The following is a 23392-nucleotide window of genomic DNA, read 5'->3' as shown; positions in this document are numbered from 1 at the left end:
ACGCTGGGTGAGAAGGAGACAACTGTTGGTGCAATAGTAAGAAAATGGAAGACATACAAAATGACTGTCAATCGACATCGATCTGGGGCTCCATGCAAAATCTCACCTCGTGGGGTATCCTTGATCCTGAGGAAGGTGAGAGCTCAGCCGAAAACTACACGGGGGGAACTTGTTAATGATCTCAAGGCAGCTGGGACCACAGTCACCAAGAAAACCATTGGTAACACATTACGCCGTAATGGATTAAAATCCTGCAGTGCTCGCAAGGTCCCCCTGCTCAAGAAGGCACATGTACAGGCCAGTCTGAAGTTTGCAAATGAACATCTGGATGATTCTGAGTGATTTGGAGAAGGTGCTGTGGTCAGATGAGACTAAAATTGAGCTCTTTGGCATTAACTCAACTCGCCGTGTTTGGAGGAAGAGAAATGCTGCCTATGACCCAAAGAACACCGTCCCCACTGTCAAGCATGGAGGTGGAAACATTATGTTTTGGGGGTGTTTCTCTGCTAAGGGCACAGGACTACTTCACCGCATCAATGGGAGAATGGATGGAGCCATGTACCGTCAAATCCTGAGTGACAACCTCCTTCCCTCCACCAAGACATTAAAAATGGCTCGTGGCTGGGTCTTCCAGCACGACAATGACCCGAAACATACAGCCAAGGCAATAAAGGAGTGGCTCAAAAAGAAGCACATTAAGGTCATGGAGTGGCCTAGCCAGTCTCCAGACATTAATCCCATCGAAAACTTACGGAGGGAGCTGAAGTTCCGAGTTGCCAAGCGACAGCCTCGAAATCTTAATGATTTACAGATGATCTGCAAAGAGCAGTGGGCCAAAATTCTATCTAACGTGTGCAAATCTCATCATCAACTACAAAAAACGTCTGACTGCTGTGCTTGCCAACAAGGGTTTTGCCACCAAGTATTAGGTCTTGTTTGCCAAAGGGATCAAATACTTATTTCTCTGTGCACAATGCAATGTGATTTTCTGTTTTTTTTTTTTTTTATATAATCCATCTCTCACTGGTAAAATTAACCTAGCCTAAAAATTCTAGACTGTTCATGTCTTTGACAGTGGGCAAACGTACAAAATCAGCAAGGGATCAAATACTTATTTCCTTCACCATACATACATACATACATACATACATACATACATACATACATACACGCATACTGAATGGCCACTTTATTAGAGACACTTGTCCTTTCGCGATTGGAGCTTCCCAGTATGAAAAATTAGATGCGTGATCGCACAGGATAAAATCAAGTGAGCACGTTTTTCATGGATCATTTTCAGTGTGAATTCACATTAGAATGGGAATAATCGAGCGATCTTAGCGTCTTCGAACAAGGCATGGTCATCGATGCTATAAAAGTCGGGGAAGTGTTTACAAAAACTACCAACCTTGCAGGGTTTTCTCGTACAACAGTGTTGAGAATATACATATATATGGAGAAATTGAGGAAAAACCTCCAGTGAAAGGGGATACTATGGACGTCAACAAATCGTTTCGGCTAATAGGCGTTGCACAGTCAAAGAAGTTGCAGCCGAATGCAACGCTGTTGCTCCAACTAACTTGTCTGAACGTACAACTTATCGTTCCTGAGCACGGGTGGAACAGCAGACAACTAGCTTGAGTACCATTGCTGTCTAAGGGAAACAGAAATACAAGACTCCAGTAGGCAAAAGAGCACAAAAACTGGATCACTAAGCAGTGGAAAAACATTGCCTGGTCAGGTAAATCCAGATTACTGTTGCATGGTGCGTTTAGAATTTGGCGCGAGCAGCATAAATCGGTGAACGCTTCGTATCGGGTGTCAACAGTTCAGGCCAGAGATGGTAGAGTAATGGTCTGGGGAATGTTTTCTTGGAACACACTGGGTCCTCCCGTACTTGTGGATGGACGTTTGAACAGTAGGGCTTAGCTAAGCATGTGGCCTATCAAGTTCATCCCTTCATGGCAGCTGTTGAAACTATAGCGGTAGGAAACTTCAGCAGTAACTGGGATTAAGCTATCCTCCAATATGGGCCAATATTCCTGCGGTACGTTTTCAACTCCCAGTGAATTATGTCAAGACCAATCAGCCATAACATTAAATCCACCTGCCTAATATGGTGTCTCATGCCACCAAATCGGCTGACTCGTTGAGGCAAGGACTCGACAAGACCCCTAATGACGATCTGTGGTGTCTGGCACCAAGACGTTAGCAGCAGATCCTTTATTTCACGTTGTGTGGTGGGGTCCCCATGGATCTGACTTGTTCTTTTCAGCATATCCCACAGGACTTAAATCTGGAGAATTTATGAAGGGGTTTACTAGGTCGTCAACTATGTTTAGGTAGGTGGTACGTGTCAAGGCAACATCCACATGAATGATAGGACCCAAGATTTCCCAGCAAAATAATGCCCAGAGCATCATACTGCCATCTCTTCCCCAGGTAGGCGATGCACATGCACCATCCATGTGATGTAAAAAGAGAACGTGATTCATCAGAACGGATTCTTTCGGTGGTGGACTGAGGTCCGCATGGGTAATCTGATTGGTCTACAGCTATGTAGCCCCAAATGCAGCAAGCTGGGATGCACTGTGTGTAATGACATCTTTCTACTATAGCCAGAATTAACTTTTTCAGCAATTAGTAGCTATTCCATTGGATTGGACGAGAACGGCTAAGTTTCGCTCCTCGCGTACATCAATGAGTCTGGGGCACTGATGTTGATGTCACCGGTACACAGATTGCCCTTTTACTGCATACCAGGAATACCCCACAAGACCTCCCATTCTGGAGATGCTCTGACCCAGTTGAATGGCCATCACAATTTGGCCCTTGTTAAAGTTGCTCAGATTCACTTGCTGCCTAATGCAGTACTGTGCAAAAGTTTTAGGCAGTTTTGGAAAAATGCTGAAAAGTGAGAATGCTTTCAAAAATAGAAAAAAATAAATATATATATTTGCGAAGTAAATGAATGGAAGAGAAATCTAAATCAAATCAATATTTGGTGTGACCACCCTTTGCCTTCAAAACCGCATCAATTCTTCTAGGTACACTTGCATATGGTTTTTGAAGGAACTTGACAGAGCGTCTGTTCCAAATATCTTTTGAAAACTGACCACAGAGCTTCTGTGGATGTAGCACACTCAAATCCGTCTGACTCTCCATGTAATCCCAGACAGAATCAGTGATGTTGAGATCAGGTCTTTGTGGGGGCCTTATGACTTCCAGAACTCCTTGTTTTTCTTTATTCTGAAGATCGTTCTTAATGACATTGCCTGTATGTTTGGGGTCATTGTTCTGCTGCAGAATAAAGTTTGATTCCATCAGATTCCTCCCTGATGGTATTGCATGCTGGATAAGTATCTGCCTGTATTTCTTAACATTGAGGACACCATTAATCCTGCCCAAATACCAAACTCCATTTGCTGAAATGCCGCCCCAAACTTGCAAGGAACGGTCCTCCACAATGCTTCACTATTACCTTCAGACACACATTATTGTACCGTTCTCCAGCCCTAGGGCAAACAAACTGCCTTTTGTTACAGCCAGTGCATGAATGTTCTTTCTTTTGTGCCCTCCGAAACCCTCTGTCATTTACGGCCCCCTCAGGCCCTGGATTAGGCTTAAAGGGAATGTGTCGCAAATTAAACTTTTTTTTTTTTTTTTAACTGTCGTTACTTATTTCTATTATATGTTTTACGTTTTTTTTTGCTGTATTTTTTTATTTTTTCCATATGATGGAAAGTATTGCAAATTAAATAATAATTTGACATGTTTTCCAATGTTGGCCACCAGGGGGAGCACTTCCCAGAATTTCAGCAAGGTGAATAAGGCAAAGCAACCTGACTCACAGCTGCTGTAAATGTGGGAGGGAATCTCACCCCCCCTCCCACAAGCCAGGAAAAGGTGTATTCATATTATTCATATTGCTAAGCAGTGTCCGGCAGCCATATTGGGTGTGATTCTGCAGCTGGCAGAAGTTAAAGGACACACCAAAAGGCTAAGGGTATGTTCACACGCTTACTAAACAAAGGGAAAACCGCTCCTGATTTTCATCCATTTTTTAATCGAACTCGCGTTTTTTAACGGCCGTTTTTGGAGCTGTTTTTCTATAAAGTCAATGAAAAACTGCTCCAAAAATGTCCCAAGAAGTGATGTGCACTTCATTTTGGTCGGGCGTCTTTTTACGTGCAGTTTTTGGAAAACTACCACGTAAAAAACGCCCTGTCGGAACCGAACGCCGTGTTTCCCATTGAAACCAATGGGCAGATGCTTGTAGGCGTTCTGCTTCCGATTTTTCAGCTGAAAACATTGTGTGTGAACATACCCTTAGTGTATGTGCACACGATAACTGCATTTACGTCTGAAATTACAGAGCTGTTTTCAGGAGAAAACAGCTCCGTCATTTCAGACGTAATTGCTCGTACTCGCGTTTTGCGAGGCGTCAATTACGGCCGTAATTTGGAGCTGTTCTTCATTGAATTCAATGAAAAACGGCTCAAATTACGTCCCAAGAAGTGTCCTGCACTTCTTTGCCGAGGCCGTCATTTTACGCATAGTCTTTTGACAGCGACGCGTAGAATTACAGGTCGTCGGCAAACCCATTCAAATGAATGGGCAGATGTTTGCCAACGTATTGGAGCCGTCTTTTCAGGCGTAAATCGAGGCGTAAAACGCCTAGTTTACGCCTGAAAATATGTCGTGTGAACCCAGCCTTAGAATGATGAAAGTGAAGTGAATGACTTTTCAGTTGACCGGTTCACACGCCGTGTATTTGACATGTTTTTTGGTTTTTTTGCACATAAAAAAAACGCTTGATTATACTTGATTTTGCGTGTTTGGGGGGGGATGTGTGTGTGTGTGTGTGTGTGTGTGTGTGTGTGTGTGTTCGCCGCTGATTCTTCAAAACCGCTGATAAGCGGCTATGAGGTATCAGCGGCGCCCGTGCACGCTCTGCCACACACACACGGGAAAAGTCTTAAAGGGGTCGTCAAGGAAAACATGGCGCCGCACCTGTCCTCAGGTCGTGTGTGGTATTACAGCTCTGTCCTATTCACTTCAATAGAGGTGAACTGCAATACCAGACACAACCTGAGGACAGGTGCGGCGCTGTGTCTCCAATCCAGACAGCCCTTCTGTCCTGAGATGACCCGACGGGGGAGGTGGGTGTCAGAGCCACCCACCGCCATCACTGCAGACTGAACCATACAACTATGGCATGAGGGCAGGGCTTGTCATGAGTGCACTGTCTTTTGTTATGGACAGATTTATAGTCACGTGAACCCCGTCTGCATCAGAACCGGTAACCTAGGTCCGATCACATGACAGAGGGGGATCACCAAAAACGCTGTGCACCCTCAGCCCGTCCATCCTGCCCTTTCCTGGTTAGATCTGCTTCTGGGAAAGCTGGGTGACCACCATTACCCCCCCCTACTGGTGTTTGGGGATGTGACTAATGAACCACTCACACTCCAGTAGGAGGGGTAATGGTGGTCACCCAGCTTTCCCAAACTCCTGAACGGTCAGGGGAGGGGCCCGTCGGGGGGGAGGGGCCCGTCGGAGGTCATGAGAGCGGTGGTCTGTGTGAGAGAGAGAGGGACAGACAGAGAAACACACATCTTACCTGCAGTGCAGCTGGTCTTCATGATGGCGCCTGCTATCTCCCTGCAAACCGCTGCTCTGCTGTGTGACTCTGACCTGCGTCTGTGCAGGACAGAGAGCAGAGTCAATATAACGGCTCCCATTCATTGACTCCTATGCACTGTAGCTGCCGTATTCCATCTCTGTATGTGTCGTTAATCGACACATACAGAGATGAAAAACAAAATGGCAGCCCCCGTAGTGAAGTAAAAGTTAGAAAAAAGAAAAGAGTAAAACACAAACACAAATAAATAAAATGAATTTTAATAACATACTAAAAGCAATATTATATAAAAAAAAAAAATTTTCACGACACCCGTTCTTTAATGCAGTGTGTCAGTTTTACCCAGACTGATCCTTGGGGTATTCCAATAAATCCCCTGTTCAGCACTTCAGAAAGAGTGAGATGAGTTGGAGAGGTGGCACGCATGCAAGCTGTTCTCTCCATTATAGTTTGGGAGTTTTGAAACGCCCGCAAAAGTGGAACAACCGCTGTCAAATGTTTATAATATATACTCGATATGCCATAGATTTCCCAGATGGCGATAACTCCTAAGTAACTTCCTGAATAACCGCCATTTTTAACTTTTTATTTTTTTTATATTTCATCAATAGTACAAGCCTGGATAAGAAACTTTGTAATATACCTTCTTACAGGAAAATGCCTCTTTCTCCACTTATCTCCTACGTCTCTGCCCTCCCCTGCCTCCTGCGCTGATCTTTCAATTCACTGCTAAAATCCGTCTCCAGCGAAGAGGTTTACTGCTGCTGCCCACAGCTGTATTTGGAGAGGGAAGGATGAGGAGCTGCTGCAGGGAGTAGAACTATAACACTGGAGACCTACAAAATCTGTACGCTTGGCTACCATTGGTTTGCCATGACATATTAATAGCCAAGGTTAAATGGTCTTTGCCTCTATCTTCATTTAATAACATTAATTTCACTTATGCTTGTCTTATTTTCTTGATTTACCCCCCCCCCCCTCCCCTCCCTCTGTGTCACATATCCTGCTATGGCCATCTGCAGTCTGTTCTACTCATAAAGCCCTCTTGTCCTCCTACTTGGAGTTCATCTCTGGATGCCAGCATTTTTTATATCCACTGTTCCCTCTGTCTCTTTCCGGCTTTCACAGTATTCAAATAATATCCTAAAATAGCAACAAACAGCTGGGACTTTTAAATATTACGCTTTGCGCCTTAAATGTTTGCCGAGCCGGAGGATGGGTAATAATTATCTTCTGTGCAGCTGAGCTATTGCTGCGTGCTGTCCTCTGCATATAGGATTCTCTTGGGAGCCTCACTTCATGGTCATCAGCTTCTGCTATTAATAATCCCAGATGACACACATTAATGTTAATCCACTCTTTTAGTTAATGCATCAGATATCTCCTCCAGGGTTGATCAAAGGGGGACTCGTATTTATAGGTAGTGGGTGTACAAAATTTCTACCAACTGATTGATGCCCTGTCGTATGAAAGGACAAGTGTCCTTCAAACCTTTCTAATCCCATTGGTAACAGCTATTCCGGACAATTTCTGGATTTTTTTTGTACTGTTAAGCATAAACGCATTTTTGTGTTAAAGAAAACCTTTCACCTGCCCATACATGTGCAGCTGAGTGCAGCATGTAATGGGCAGGACGGCACAAACCCTGGGGCACTTTACATCTTTTTCCTACCCGCCTCCATTATTTAGATATCGGTGTCATTATATTTGGCGACTGATATTTAAATAACCCCCTGAACTGTCAATGGGGCGTGTTTAGGCAAAGGGGCGTGTTACTATGGCTGTGACACTGTCAGATCCGCTACGGACAGTATTACAGCAAGAGTTGGAGAGAGGAGAGTGTGTGCGCACGAGCAGCTCGGAGATATGGGCGTGCACGCTCACTCACTCTCTTAAGCTCTCGGCGGACAAAGACCAGACTGAGATCTCTCGCGAGAGATCGCAGTCTTGTACTTGTCTGCCGAGAGCTGAAAAGTAGGTGAGTAGGTGTCATACACTTCTCATTGTTCCAGCCCAGCTTCTTTCACTGCACAATCACGCTGGGCTGGAACAATGAGAAGTGTTTGACGCTGATTGGTCACTTATTGGTCAGCGTCATACACTTCTCTTCACAACGCCCAGTTGGTAAAAAGTAAAAACACGCCCAGTTGTCTATTAAGAAACGAACTAGCATAAATCAAAAATTGTGCATAACTTTGTCAAAAATGATCGTTTTTCAAAATAAAAAACACTTATCTACATTACAGCGCCGATCAGATTATGTAGGCGATAGGGCAACATAGTTAATTTTTGCATTATATGTCATCTTCAGTTTGTTGAAGAGCAGAAATTAAACCCTATTTAACTAGGTATAATAGTGGACAGATCTGAGATTTTTTTAAAGTAGTCCTGTGTAGTGTATGATGCACAATTGTTTTATGTTGCTGGTGTCTGATTATTGAGCTGTATATTTTATTCCTACAGCATTAAAGGGGTTTACTGACTTTTTATTTTTCATCTAGCCCTCTTATTCATGAACAATTAGAAGGCATTTTATTTACATGTGTTTTTTTTATTTTTAGAATTGCCCTTCCTCCCTACGCCGTCCACTGACCTGAATGTTGCTGCATGCATTTCAGCGCACTCAGGTCCGTACATAGGCCCCCCTCTTACTGTCCACTGGACTTTCTGTGCAATGATCAACTGGAAAACCCATTTAAGGCTTTTTTTAAGTTCACTCTTGCGTTGTATAATCAGTTACTCTGATCCATTTTTATATTAAAATAACTGATAAAAAAACGCATCTGTTAAAAATCCCATTGAAATCAATGGGATTTTTAATTGCATTCGTTTGCTTCCGTTATGTTAGGCTTCATTCACATCTGCGTCAGGGCCCCATTCTGGCGTTCTGTCGGAGCTTCCCGTCACATTAGAACCCTGACTGAGACAAACGGAAACCATAGGTTTCCATTAGCATCATCATTGATTTCAATGGTGACGGATCCAGTGCACATGGTTTCAGTTTGTCTCCGTTGTGCAAGGGTTCCGTTTTGTTTTGACGGAATCAATAGCGTAGTTGACTGCGCTATATGATTCCATCAAAACAGCAGAAGCCTTTTACAACGGTGACAAACGGGAACTATTTACACTGGATCAGTCACCATTGAAATCAAAAAAGTTTCTATCACCATTGATATCGGTGGTGATGCAAACGGGAGCTAAGGTTTCAGTTTGCCTTTCCATTGAGGGTTCCCCCGACGGAAACCTGTACCGGAACCCCTCAAAGGAAAGACCACGCTGATGTAAACAGGCCCTTAGTCATCCGTTTTTTTTTTAAGGCTATTAAAGTGCAGAGTAGGCTGTGTTCACATCAGCGTTGCCCTTCAGTTGAGGGGTTCCGTCGGACGTTTCCGTCTGGTTAACCCCTCAACGGAAAGGCAAACTGAAATCTTAGCTTCCGTCTCCCTCACCATTGATCTCAATGCGGACGGAAACGTTGCTAAAGGTTTCCGTTTGTCACCGTTGTGACAGGGTTCCGTTGTTTTGACGGAATCAATAGCACAGTCGACTGCGGATTCAAATGGATGCTTCTTGTCCATTTGTTTGACGGATGCATTAAAAAGGCCCTGTCACCACATTATATGTGCCCTATCTTGTACATAATGTGATCCGTGCTGTAATGTAGATTACAGCAGTGTTTTTTATTTAGAAAAAACGATAATTTTTGACAGAGTTAAGACCTTTTTTAGCTTTATTATAATGAGTTTCTCTATGGACAACTGGGCGTGTTTTAGTATATGACCAAGTGGGCATTGTGGAGAGAAGTGTATGACGCTGACCAATCAGCATCATACACTTCTCTCCATTCATTTACTCTGTACATAGCGATATAGCTATATCGCTATGTGCAGCCACATACACAAACACTAACGTTACTGCAGTGTGCTGACCGTGAATATACATTACCTCCAGACAGGACATGATGTTTATTCAGAATCCTGACCACTTCGCTAACGTTTTGTGAGATTTACAGCAAGGTAAGCGTGATCTCCTTTTTAAATGACAGTTTATAGCGTAATCTCGCAAGATTACGCTTGCCTTGCTGTAAATCTCACCAGATCCTTTTAAAAATCCTTTAAAAATAACAATAAACTGCCAATTTACCATCCGTTTGCATCTGTTCTTTTTATAACATCCACTAATCTAATAACTGATCAGAGTAACGCATTATACAATGCAAGTGTGAACTTGGCCTAACTAAAATGTATTCAATTAAATACATTTTGTTTTTGTTCTGGTTGCCAGACGGATGTATACATGTTGCCGCAATTTATCCACTTGAATATATAAAATATTCTCCCTTTATACATTCACTTACAGCTGTAGAGGTCTTTAGTGAAATCTTTCTTGTGTAAAAAAATATATATTTTTTTTTGGTGGAAATAGAATAGATTACCACTTGCACGATATGTGTAGGTTGCGAAGTCACAGTGACTGAATTACCTGATCACGAACTCTCGTTAGGTGCTCAAGATCAATAAACCTGGCTATACTTAGATGTAGATTTGCTAAAAATACAACAAAATCAAACGACCATCTATGTGGGTGTCTGCAAACTTTCCACACTGCGTAATAAACTCACTTCCTGTACTGTGGCTGTAGCTAAATAGTCTAAAATGTTTTGGTGAAGGTGGTAATGAGTAATCTTTTTACCTTGTGATGTATATGTCTTCAATTTTACCATATTTCATCTGGCACAAGTACTTTTACATCCCCCTGCTATAGAATTCAATATAGAGGTGGCTGGCTTGCATGTGGCGATCTCCAGCAAGGTCTAAGAGTTAGGCCCCATGCACACGACCGTAATTTTCATCCGGAATTATGGGTGAAATTGCGGACCCATTAATTTATATTGGCTACTGACACCTTTCAGTATTTATACGGATGTGTTTTTCGGGCCGTAGAAATGATCCACAATACACAGAAAATGCCCTATTCTTGTCCGCAATTCCGGCACGGACTGGCCCATAGAAGTCTATGGGCTCTTCCGCAAATTGCGGACGGCTTCGGATGTGTAGCCGTCGGATCCATATTTGTGGACAGTAAAAACGATTGCGGTCGTGTACATGAGGCCTTATGGAAAGAGCCAAGCGATCGCAGTGTTCTCCTGGGAGGTGAGATGTCAAATCTTGTGGACTTGCCATAAATATATAAAATGAGAATAACTCTTTTATCAGATGGTGATCAGTTAGTGTCCATTGGAACCTTGATAAAAAATGAAAGCTGCGAAGATGCATGTACATTTAGGGCCTGTTCACATCAGCGCTCAGGTTCCGTTTATCAGTTACGTTCAACCCTTCTGTCAGAGGAACCGATGAACGGAAGTTATCGCTTCGGTTTGCATTACCATTTATTTCAATGGTAGTACTTCTATTTCAGTAGGTTTCCGTTTTCTTACGTTCCGTAAAGTTTGTTTTTTTCCACAAACAATAGTGAGGTCGACAGCACTATTGTTTCCGTGAAAAAAAACAAATATGGAAACTTTACGGAACTGAAACATACTGAAAAGAAAGAATTACCATTGAAATCAATGGTAACGGAAGCAATAGTTTCCATTCGACTTTCCGTTCGTCTGTTCCTCTGATGGAACCGATAAACGGAACCTGAACGCTGATGTGAACAGGCTCGTAATCATACTGATGCAGTGTTTTTATGTACTGTGTTTTGGAGCCATTGAACTTGGCATATCTTCTCAGCACAAGGCATAATAGAGTGCTTAGTTTTGTCACTGGCACCTATAAATATTCGATTTTAATGTAATTGTGAATTGTTCTTTATTCTTAGGTCTGATGATACTCTGCAGATTACCGTCAGTCTGAGTCTCCTTTAAAAAAACATCACGCCCAAAATGTCTGTGGTGCAGGTGAGTTTTGAGGCTCTCTAATCTTTTTACTTCTCATATAAACTTTTTTTTATTCTACAGCTCTGTACACCGATTTCTTTCCCTTACGCCAATCCCCTATTAGGCTCTGTTCACATCGGCATTGGAGGTCCTGCAGAGATTACCATAAACAATAGCACAGCATGCTGCGCTATTGTTTCCGGTAGAAACATAGACGGCCTGATGGAAAGCTAACAGAACCCATAAAAGTCCATGGGTTTTTATCAGGCACCAGTGGTGTCCGTGGGGCAACAAAATAGTCTCTCCCTGGTTTCCATTGTTCTGCTACTCTGAAGGAGCAGAACAATGGAAAGCCCCGACGCAGGTGTAAACATAGCCAGACTCTCTGTTCACACAAAATGACCCCTTATAAATCAATCAATATAAAACCATCATATACCTTTGATCACCCAAGGGATCTGACATCACCCCGTGCAGTCTACTGTTGATGGGGGGGCCTAAATATTTGAGTGCATTAATATGGCAATATTTTTCACCCATTTTTTTACCTATATATTTCTCACCAAAAGTGAGAGCAGATTCCGAAGTAGGAAAACCTTTAACCATGCATGATTCATTTCATTCACTATTTTAGACAAATAATTTCAGCTACTCCATTCTATCTATGTGAGCACAATCATGCTGGTAAGATGCTGTGTTCCAAGCAATGATTAAAGGGGTTGTCCAGGATTAGAAAAACATGGTTGCTTTCTTTCAGAAACAGTGCCTCACCTGTCAACAGGTTGTTTGGTATTGCAACTATGCCCGATATTAAAATGAATGGGTCTGAGCTGGAATACCACACAATACCTGTGGACAAGTGTGACACTGTTTTTGGATGAACACATCCAAGTTTTTATAATCCTGGCAATCCTTTTAAGTCCGTTTTAAAAATAATTAAAGATGCCTGGAGGGTACCTACTCATTCAGGTGACTTTTCAGAATAAGCTGGTATGTGTGTGGACATGAGGAGTAACACTATTTCTGGCCATTATATGTCTCTTGATTTCTGAATGTTTTCTTTACCAGTATTCCCCTTTAACAGGCTCTATCTCAGTTTTTCCTGAGTTAGTGGGTGGAGCATAACTTCTATCATGTCTTATATACACTGCATTCAGAAGAGAACAACCTGCTCTCCTATCTCCATCTATCACATAGAAGATACATCAGCATGGGGAACATTATCCAACAGTAATGAGCAGCGTAGCTGTGAATCCAGCACTGTGGTGAGATACACACTTACAGGCGCTGCTGCAGCTTCTAGTGTCTCTCTGCCTCTCACTCTGCTCCTGGTGCCTCTTCCTTTTCCCCTCTCCATAGACTAATATGGGCAGCTGTAACCTGATCCTTAACTGAGCTGATAGCCGATTAGAGACTGATTTTACCAGTAAATTCAGAGTTCGTAAACCGTTCGAGGAGTGAGAAGTCTGATAAGTGGAGACAGAGGCATTTTTCTCTAATAAGTTATATTTCAAAGTCTTATAATATTCGCTTGTATTATTGATTAATGCAAAGTTTGTTGAAAAGTTACTGACCATTTAAGATGCCAAAAGCCATTTCTTATCTGATCACATTGAATCTAAATGGTATGACGCTCACGGATAGTCTGAGGGAGGAAATCATAACTTTCTTTTTTTATTATTATTTGTTTGTTTGCTCTGAAGTGTCACTAAAAGTGCATATCCGCTGTATTGGGGAGCTGGGACTGTTAACTGTTAGCCATATGATTTTTATTTTTTTCTCACAGCTGTCGAAGGTTTATGGCTTTTTAGAGTAAAAATAGAACAAAATTGTATGTTTGCCCCAATCTGATCTGTGTTCCACTGGTGTCTAATATACAATTGGAATGTTTTTTTCCCTGTGGAAAATAATTTTTATTATTGCACATATTTTCTGTGCGCAGTACTGCACATGTATTTCTTATGATTGATTAAATGCTGCATTCATAGCGTTTTCAGAGAAAAATTAAAAACGTCCTTAATTTTCATCAATCAGAACAAATGTTATGTGCATTCTGCTAAATTCATTAATCGCTATTATTGTAATGTTTATGGGCACCATTACAGGCGCTGTGCAAAGAACTACATCTCCATCATGGCTTCTCTATTTTGGAGTTCAATGGAGATCTCAGTGGTCGGAGCCCAAACGATAAGCAAAAGACAGCATATCTTAGCGATATGCCGTCACTTGCCTGACTGTAATACCCCTTTAATATTTTGTTCAATTGACTTAAAGGCTATGGACACCATTGAAAGGCGTGCGTGTGCGCGTGCGTGCGTGCGTGTGCGTGTGTGCGTGCGTGTGTGTGCGTGTGCGTGCGTGTGCGTGTGTGTGTGTGTGTGTGTGTGTGTGTGTGTGTGTGTGTGTGTTTTGCAACTTTACAAATAATTTTGAGTGAAAATTCGTTCTACTTTTTTCTTTTTTTCTATATAACTGCTCTGTATTAAGTATAAGTATGGTCCCAACCCGATCCAGTGGAGAAAAAAGCACTATGCACATCAAAGTGGAAATTCTTTTGCAGATTAAATAAATTATATTTATAGCCAATGACACATTTGTATGGCGGCTGACCGCTGTAATTAGGCGCTAATTACAGCGGTCAGCCACCATACGAATGCGCCATCCACACAGGATCCCACGATGACTAAGTGCCTGAAGAAGGTCATGGTATTGACCGAAACGTCGCACTGTCATTGGCTATAAATATAATAAATTATTTATCTGCAAAAGAATTTCTACTTTGGTGTGCATAGTGCTTTGCTCTGTATTCTCTATACATAGCAGCTGCATCTAGCACTATTCACTGAACCAGTCAGTCCCGTGGACCTGGCGGCTTCAGTGACAGCGGGTCCTGCGTGTCTGACTGTTCATAACTTAGATGTGATAGTTTACAGGTGGATCTTGCGTGTCCAAGACCCACAAGACCTGCTGTCACTGAACACGTCAGGTTCGCGGGAATGACTGATTCAGTGAATAGCGCTAGATGCAGCTGCTCTGAATAGAGAATACAGAACAGCTGTATCTAAAAAAGTAAAAATAATTTTTAATAAGTTTTTTTAAAGTTGTACTAAACACAGACGCACCTGTTTTGTTTTTTTTAATTAAAAAATAAAAATAAAAAAAATTTGCCTTTCAAAGGTGTCCATATTTTAAGTGTCAAATATGGAAAGACAAGTGCGTCTGTGAGATACTGCATTTAAGATATGGATTTAAAACATTCAACTTTTTTTTTTAATATAGGCTATATTGTCCAGATTTTTATGTTTAAGCACACTAATTATAATTTTTTTTGTTTACCTCAGATGTAAACGACTTAATATAGGGTCACATAGTCAGGTACATTCTGCAGAAACTACCAAGTATCCTAGAGAATTAGATGAATCTCAAATCTTAACCGTCACGTGCGACCGTTTTTTTAATCAATATTAACTTATTAAAATATCTGATTTAATTAGACTCTTCTTTGAATTCATAGACACCCTGGCAAGCTGGTACAGAATGTGTCGCTAACTATGACTTCCAGAGGAGAACAGAACAGGATCTTGAATTTACAAAAGGAGAGGTCTTGACAATCGTGGCTGTGACCAGGGTAAAGTGAATCCCTATAGTTATGAGCCTATATTAACGATCAGATTTAGACTAAATCCTGCTCGTACTCTGCAGTGCAGATCTGTGCACTTTTTGGACTGGCTGTTTTTGTTGTGGCTTAAAGCAGTTGTAGTATATTACTATATTATTAGCACATTAGTAATGCAAACCGCAATAATATGGATTAGAAGCAAAACACAAGGCAAATATTGTATTTATCTTGGAATGTATTGTATATGTCTGCTCGATTATTGTAACTATTATGTGTTCTTTGAATGGTCTGCCCACGTTGCATGCTTGTTTGTTAAATCTTGAAAAACCACACTGATGACTTTGTATGTAGACACTGCATAACTGAGACTTACTTATGCTTGGAATGTACAGCCTACCAAAGGTTTTATAGGCTTGTCTAGAACAGCTTGCATTTCTCCTCCTTTTCATGTATTGCAGTAAGTAAGGTTCTACATAAACTGTTAGTTTTTCAAGTACCCTTTTTCAGATATTAAAAGTAACAAGTTAATCGTGGCCAGTTTCACTTACGTGCTCCTTGTCAAAGATATCTAGGATAATTTCTCTATAGGCATGGACACACTGAAGCCGTTTGCTCCTTCTAGCTGCTTATTCTTGCCACTTTATGATAGATAGATAGATGGATGGATAGAATTTTTTTACCTATTGACTTTAGGAAAAAGACATGTTAAAACCCACAAGCCGTAACATGGCTTCAATTTTCATTGAATAACTTTTTATAATCGCTTCTTTAAAAAAGTAGTCCCTATGACTCCTTTAGTAATGAGCTGTTTCCCACTTATTTGATAGAGGGAGGCGGTATGGACCTTACCGTTCGGGCCCATTTACTTGGAGTTCTTTGGGCAAAGTAGGGGGTCTCTTTCTTTCATTCTCTTACATAAACCAGGTCCTGGCACATAAACTGATGGCACCATTTGGGTGGCTTTATTTTTTTGGTCTGTGCCGGACACCTAGTGTTCTATAGGAGAAGAATGGCAGTTTTTGTTGGGGTTTCCTTGTTCCTCACTTCCTTATTAATTATATTATGATGGTTAAACCACGTTAAAGTTTGCTTTTGACCTAATACACAAGTCCATCCGATCTTAGAAGCTGTGTGCATTGTACATGTTTACCAAACCAGGTCTATTGATTTCTGTAGCATTTTTCTGCACTACATCTGGAAACCTGTTAGTAAAGCCTGTTATGCTGACTATACTCGGCAAGTTCCTCCCACATGTTCTAATGAAGATAATGTTCTGATTTATTCTATCATGTTTCCGCATGTCATGGTCAATTGGGTCAGGTGCCCATGTTTTTTATATGTCTGTATACAGATACTAATATATTACAATTCTCAGTGTGTTTTTTTTTTTTTTTTTTTAGCATGTCTGTTTTCATGCAGTGTTTTATTGGACAAGTAACCCCCTTCTCAAAACATTACATCAAAGTACCCTCCAAGGCTTTGATCATACGCTGTGCTACCTATTACAAAGCACAGTATAAGCACACTTTCAGTGCCCCCTATAGACATGGCATGTATTGAACCTTCTGGAGTACACGTACTACAGTTTGAGAACCTAGGCAGTACATTATTGAACCATTAACCCAAGATTGCCTGAAATATTAGATAATTTAGCCATGGTAAAATACAAAACGTGAAATGCTTTCTAATTCAATATACACATATAGTTTAAATGCCCATGCATAAGACTCCTCTAGATGTTGTAATTTTCTTCTATGTTGTCTGTCAATTCCGAGTACATGTCTTAATGGGGAGGATTGTTAGTTTACACATCACTTTTCTGGGCCAGGAACCACATGCATAAACATCTGAGGAGATCTAAGGAGTAATATAGGTAGGGATTTAGAGGATACAAGGGTGAGGGTTACATAAATAGAATAATGTCAGGTATGTGTAAGAGATATCAGGGGGACCGTTATGACTATTACTAGTTCACTTACATGACTCACAGGAAAGGACCACCGTTGCAGAATTGTTTTTATTGTTCCAGTCCATTTAAATCTAATTTTGCCAAAATCTATCATTTTGTGTACATCTCTTATGTGCAGTTTAATACTGCAATCATACTCCCTTTCATCTGTCTTTTAAGTCTTACAGTCTTACTTCTGGTAGGTTAGCAACATTTTGGGGGAAAATTAGAGTATGACACTAGGATCAGACTACACAGTTTGTTTGTAGTCCGTTACCATGTGGACCATAGGTCTGTAGAGAAGCTATCGTTCATATCATTGGGGACACAGCACCATGGGTAAAGGAGACTGACACTAGCTTGGAAAAGTCTAGACTTCGCCCAGGCAGGCAATAGTCTTTCCATAAACACGAGCTTAATCAGGTTTAGCCTAGTGTCTGTAGAAGGCAGAAACAACATGATTCTCAGGTCTGACACACTGCAGGTGGTATGCCATACTCAGGAACCACCTAACCTTTGACCCATTGTCCTGTGAGACTATTATTTATTATATGATTCTCAGGTCTGCTTTTTTTTCCCGCCCACCTTCGTTGCAGGGTGGTTGTCATCCTGGATTAACAACCTAGTCAACCCCCTGCATGTCCCGAGAAAAACTGTGCACCGTGCTTCCATTGCCGTTGGTCACCTAACTTATTCTCTGCATGTGGAGTGTCCGTACCCCTACTGTTGTGAGAGGTTACTGATAAGGTGACACTGTGTATACTCAAAGACCAGGGAGGTGAGTATGGATAATATCTCCCTAGTCCTCATTGCAATCTTTCCCTCAGACTCTATCCCGCACTCCCCTCCCCTTCCTTCCTACCATGCAGGGAACAAAGTCTAGGGGTATTTAGGGGGGGGGGGGGGGTGTGACTTTTTATTAGGGTGGGGAATTTCTTACTGGGGAATGTTTCCATATACTTTCCAGTTTTCCTCTTTTACACCGAAATGAACACTGACGCTTGTTCCTGCACCTCCGCCGCCATATCTAAATTTGGATCCCTGCTTTTCAGCAGTATATGATGCAAATTCCACGGCCAGACGGCCCGCCCACCGTGATGTTCTTTTCTTCTGCTGTCGGCAACTTGGTCCGCCATACTGAAAGCCTCAGAGGGGGGCTATTGTTACCGTGGTTTTCTGCAATGCGGGAACTAGGAGGGGCTGTCTCTTCAAACAAGCTTCTAGGAAGTGGTGGCTCTCGTTCTGTGGCGTTGCTTCAACAGGACTCACGTTTTTGGCGCCATTAAGTCTAGACCGCTACTGACTACTATCTCCAGCACCATATTCAGCTGCACCACCTTGCTCACCAGAGTTACTCGGTCTCCTCTGTGGGCGGTACACAGCAGTAACGGTTCGGTTGGCTAGCCCTGTGGGACAATTTTTTTCTATTTTTCAAGGTGTCATCCCATTTGTTTGCCAGGTGCATTTCCCCCAGCGGCCACTCTTCCTTTTGACACTTCTAGTGTGTCCTTGTGACATGTCTGTGTCTTGGGAGGACCCCATTTTCCAGAATTCTTCCCTCCTCCCAGGATGTCACCCCCTAACTGGGCAAGGTCCTTTTCCCAGGCAATAGCGGACATTTCCATACTCTCTCACACTATGGTTGAGTCTTTGGAGCGCTTGCTGGCCCAAATAGCAGGCCAGATTTATGCCCCTCCAGCGTCTTCCCTGAGTAAGTCAATTTGGCTGCTAGACCATCGGCTATTAAATATCTATTTGATGTCCAATTTGGTTATCTTGGGAGGCAGGCCCTGCTTCCAATAAAACACTCTTTGAATTTTGTTTCGATTTAAATTATTTCTGAAGCTGTCATTAAGATTTCCCTTCTGCCTCAGAACCATTCTCTGCGTCCTGAACTTTCTCTCCGTTCTCATAAATTTAGGTCCTTTCCTAACTTTCCTCTCGGAGGTCGCTCTCCTCCCAGAGGGACTCCAGACGCCCATTGTTCAAGCCTAAGCCCGCTTGGCAACAGCATCCCAGGCTCTAAAAGCCCTCCTTCTGAGACCTCTTCTGCTTGTTATGGCTTGCTCATGTGGTCAACGCCTGGGTTCGAGAGATGGTGTAAACTGGATATAAATTAGAAGTCTTCCCCAGGTCGGTTCTTTCTGTCAATTCCACCTTAGACCTCTGAAAAAAAGCATAAACACTTTCAGGCTGTTCATTCTTTTCTCCAGGAAGTAATCGTCCCAGTTCCTCAGTCGTAACGGTTTCAAGGATTCTACGCAAATCTCATCAGTCCCTAAAAAGAATGGACCAGTGAGACCCATCCTGGACCTAAAGCAGCTTCATTTCTTTGCTCGCATTCAGAGATTTCACATGGTATCCCTGCAGTCAGAAGTCGTATCGTTGGAACACGGAGACTGCCTTTCCGACGTTGACATTCATGACGCCTAACTAGACATCCCCATAGCAATCCAGCTTAGGGATGTGGAGGTAGGCGTTTCCTTCGTTTTACCCTCGGTTTTCAGCATTTTCAGTTTGTTGCCCTTCCCTTTGGGCTTGCAACGACTCCAAGGCTCTTAACCAAGGTCCTGGCGACTCTCATGGTTCTAGTCTGTGCAAGAGGAATCGCTGTCATCCCTTTCCTCAACAATCTCTTTGTGAAAACCCCCTCCTGAGAGAATGACCTTTCCAGTCTCAACATCACACTGGACACATTGAAGAGAATCGGACAGATCATCAATGGAAAGAAATTCCATCTCAGTGCATGGAATGACTAAGAATTATTTTCAGCACCAGGACAACTAAGGCCTGTTGAGCCCCCCCCCCCCTCCCGCCCTGCTGAGTAAGCTAAAGCCCATCCAAGCCTTTCCTTCAACAGAGCACTCCCTTTCCATCCAATAATGCATGCGGATGCTGGGCAGGATAATATTGGTCTTTTGTTGCCGCTCAGTAAGCGCAATTCCACCCAAGGTCCCTTCAGAGGATGATTCTTGCAAGCTGGGACAAGTTTGAGAACAAACTGAACAGGATGATCCTCCTGCCCACTCCGCTTTTGTCAGGAGTTTTTTTTGGTGGGAGACCTTGCTAGCCATTCTTTATGGATGGTCCTTTTTTTTCGCTCCACTGGCTCATAATCTCGACGGATGGCAGCCTATTTGGGAAGCAGGTTTGGGCCTGAGACGACAAACTTACAAATCAATGTTCTGGAATTGAGAGCAGTCTTCCTGGCCCTTTCCAATTGGACTCCTTTCTCCAGTGTTGCCCAGTCAGAGTAGAACCTGACAACTTTCACAAAGGTCGACCTATCTAAACCATTAAGGCGGCGCTGTGGGAGTCCTCTCAGATCCTCCATTTGGAAGAGAATCACGTGCCAGCTTTGTTTGTGATTCACATACCTGGAGTGGACAATTGGCCCGTAGACTTCCTCAGGCGGGAAAGACTGGATCCAGGGTAATGATCTCTTCCACCTCATGGGCGGTATGGTGCGAAGCTTCACTCTCTCAGCTTTGATTGGCTGCTACCTGGGTTTCGGTGCACTCCTTCACAAAATTCTACCAGATACATTCTTTGGCCTCCTCTGATGCCAGGCTGAGTCGCAAGCTGCTGTAGGCATCTGCGCGTTGGGTGTGTTGCATTACTTTTTTTTTTTTTCTATACTGTTGTGTCCCCCAATGATATTGACCAGAAAATTGGATTTTTGTACTCACTGTAAAATCCCTTTCTCGTTGAATTCATTGGGGGACATAGATCACACCCTCTTTTTGTTTTCCAGGCCTGAGACTTTTGTTCTGGTTGTTGTTGTTTTTTTTTCCTGGTGTCCGTGGACGTGTTTGTTGCGTTTTTTTGGTAGTTTTTCCTACTGCTTTTGTACAAACTGATTAAGCTAGTGTCTGTGGGAAGAGTATTACCTGCCTGGGCGGAGCAAATAATTTTCCTTTCTAGTGTCTGCCTCCTAGTAGCAAGGGTCTATACCCATGGTGCTGTGTCCCCCAATGAATTCAATTCAATGTGAAAAGGGTTTTACGGTAAATAAAAAACAAATTTTTGCATAGTAAAATGTTCAATAAGCACCGCTCTTCCCTTGGAGAACAAAAAGGTCAGCCCAAAAAAATTGGAGCCGATATAGCTGATCCCTTTTTGTATGGAGAATAAATGGTCAATTTGTCTGCTAGCACCCAGAAAACATTATTATTTGCGTATCCCCCAAAATTAAGGAATCTGCCAATAAAATCGTAATGTGTATGGGCTGCTGTTGTAAGATGTTGTTTTGCTTGGTTTAGCCACTATGTAGGTATAAATATATATTTTTATCTATCTTTTTTATGTAGAACATCCCTTAATGCTATAAACTGGGTTTCCTGAAATTGTTCTCTCTAATTTTGAATATTTTCATGCAGGATCCCAATTGGTACAAAGCAAAGAATAAAGGTGGTCAAGTGGGCTTTATACCTGCCAACTATGTACAGAAGAGAGAAGGAGTAAAATCTGGGACAAAGCTTAGTTTAATGCCGTAAGTATATATTGCATCATTTTGGAGTGCTATCTGTATGCTTACAATCATTCTAATTACTAATGCATAGTAAGGCCTCCACTTTCTGACTTTCATCCTATGTTCATAGTCACTATGTAACAAATTCCATAGCCCACCGAGAGATCTGTCTATGACATAAAATACATACACCTTATTTGTTAAAACTGTCTAATAGTAAAATTGTCCTTGTTGCCTATAGCAACCAATCACTGTGCAGTTTAAGAAAGGAAAGCTGTGCTCTGATTGGTTGCTATGGACCGTTTGTCACTTTGACTTTTTATGACTGAGGTCCACAGTCTTTTAATTCAGACCAGACAAGCAACAAGACTACTTTTGATATTCATGCACATAAAACCGTATACAGTGAGCTCCTAAGCCCCAACCAGTGTTGGCTGCATTCAGCCCAAATTTTGCCATTTAACTCTAGGTCTAAATAGCGATTTGGAATTTTGTATCAGAAAAACAGCTCTGACCACTGTAACTATGTATTAAAGCAGATCTGTCGTCAAACTTTTGTTTCCCTTTGTAAGAGCTGTATAGTATGGGGACAGGTCCGGTCTTCTATTAGCCCAAAGGACACTAAAATTATTGTGCTTTATGGCTAGTAGAGCCTAATAAATAACACAGCGGACTCTGTACATGAGAAGAGAGCTCTCCTCGCCCGTCTCACCAGTAATTTATCCTGGTTGTGTATCTGCATGTATACATGGGAGCTCGTCAGTCACTGGTGAGAGAGGTGGGGGGGGGGGGGGGGGTGTAAGTGCTTCCCTAATGAATTCAACAAATTCCTAAGGCGTTATTTACACAAACGTGTTTCTTGTCAGTGTGCTGTCCGTTTTAACAACGCACGGCACATTAACCCATGCAATTCAATGGGGCTATTCACACATCCGTTTGTGCCCATAGTGAGAAACTCACTGCATGTTCTATTCTGGTCCGTTTTTGCGGGCCAGACTCTCCTATTAAAATCATTTGGTTAGTGAAAAAAATGGATAGAACGCGGACGACATCTGTTTTCTGCCCGTTTTGCTGGTTCAGTTGCTACAGAAATGCAGAAAAGAAAAGTGAAACTAGGAAGTGCTTGCAGAGGAGAAAAACATACGAGAAAATCGGTAGACACACGGAAACCACATCGACGCAACACAAACATTCATATGCATAAAAAAAAAAGTCCTTATTTTGTGGGTGCAAATTGGACATGCTTGTGTGAATAAGGCCTTGCTATGAATCTGCTGTATTCTTTATTGGGCTCTATTAGCCAAACGGCACAATATTCTTTTGTGCCGTTTGGGCTGAAAGTAAAGCGACCTGTACTATACTACGCTGTCTAAACTTAGGCTGTCATAGTATGATGGCAGTTCCACTTAAAGGAATTATTCTCCACATAATTTAGGACCTAAAACTGACCTTCTTAAAGGGTGACTTTCACTTTAATAAACCACGTGCACAGCTGTTGGTTGAAAGCTATTCCTGACACTGCTATCTTTTAAAGTTATAGTAGTTCAACGAGAAAGGGATTTTACAGTGAGTACAAAAATCCAATTTTCTGGTCAATATCATTGGGGGACACAACAGTATGGAAAAAAAAAAAAGTAATGCAACACACCCAACGCGCAGATGCCTGCAGCAGCTTGCGACTCAGACCGGCATCAGAGGAGGCCAAAGAATCGGGTTTGTGTGTGTTGCATTATGCATCAGCGTGCTTTGCGAGGGGCATGCGTTATTCACGCACTCGCAAAGCACAGCATTTTTTTAAATTATTATTTTCAACTGAAGTGATTCTCAAA

At 42.2% G+C, this 23392-nt stretch overlaps 1 protein-coding gene across 1 annotated transcript in view; it reads left to right on the top strand.

Annotated features, from left to right (window-relative positions):
• Positions 1-23392, top strand: part of CSK (C-terminal Src kinase) — a 112374-nt gene that overhangs the window by 55030 nt on the left and 33952 nt on the right. Inside the window, exons 2-4 of the mRNA XM_075857805.1 lie at positions 11468-11546; positions 15040-15153; positions 21472-21584. Of these exons, the coding sequence (XP_075713920.1) occupies positions 11532-11546; positions 15040-15153; positions 21472-21584 (242 nt within the window). The 5' untranslated portion in view covers positions 11468-11531. The remainder of the gene's footprint in view (positions 1-11467; positions 11547-15039; positions 15154-21471; positions 21585-23392) is intronic.

Source organism: Rhinoderma darwinii, chromosome 3, assembly GCF_050947455.1.
Source record: "Rhinoderma darwinii isolate aRhiDar2 chromosome 3, aRhiDar2.hap1, whole genome shotgun sequence".
Lineage (NCBI taxonomy): Eukaryota > Metazoa > Chordata > Amphibia > Anura > Rhinodermatidae > Rhinoderma > Rhinoderma darwinii.
This window is presented reverse-complemented; position numbering and strand designations above follow the sequence as displayed.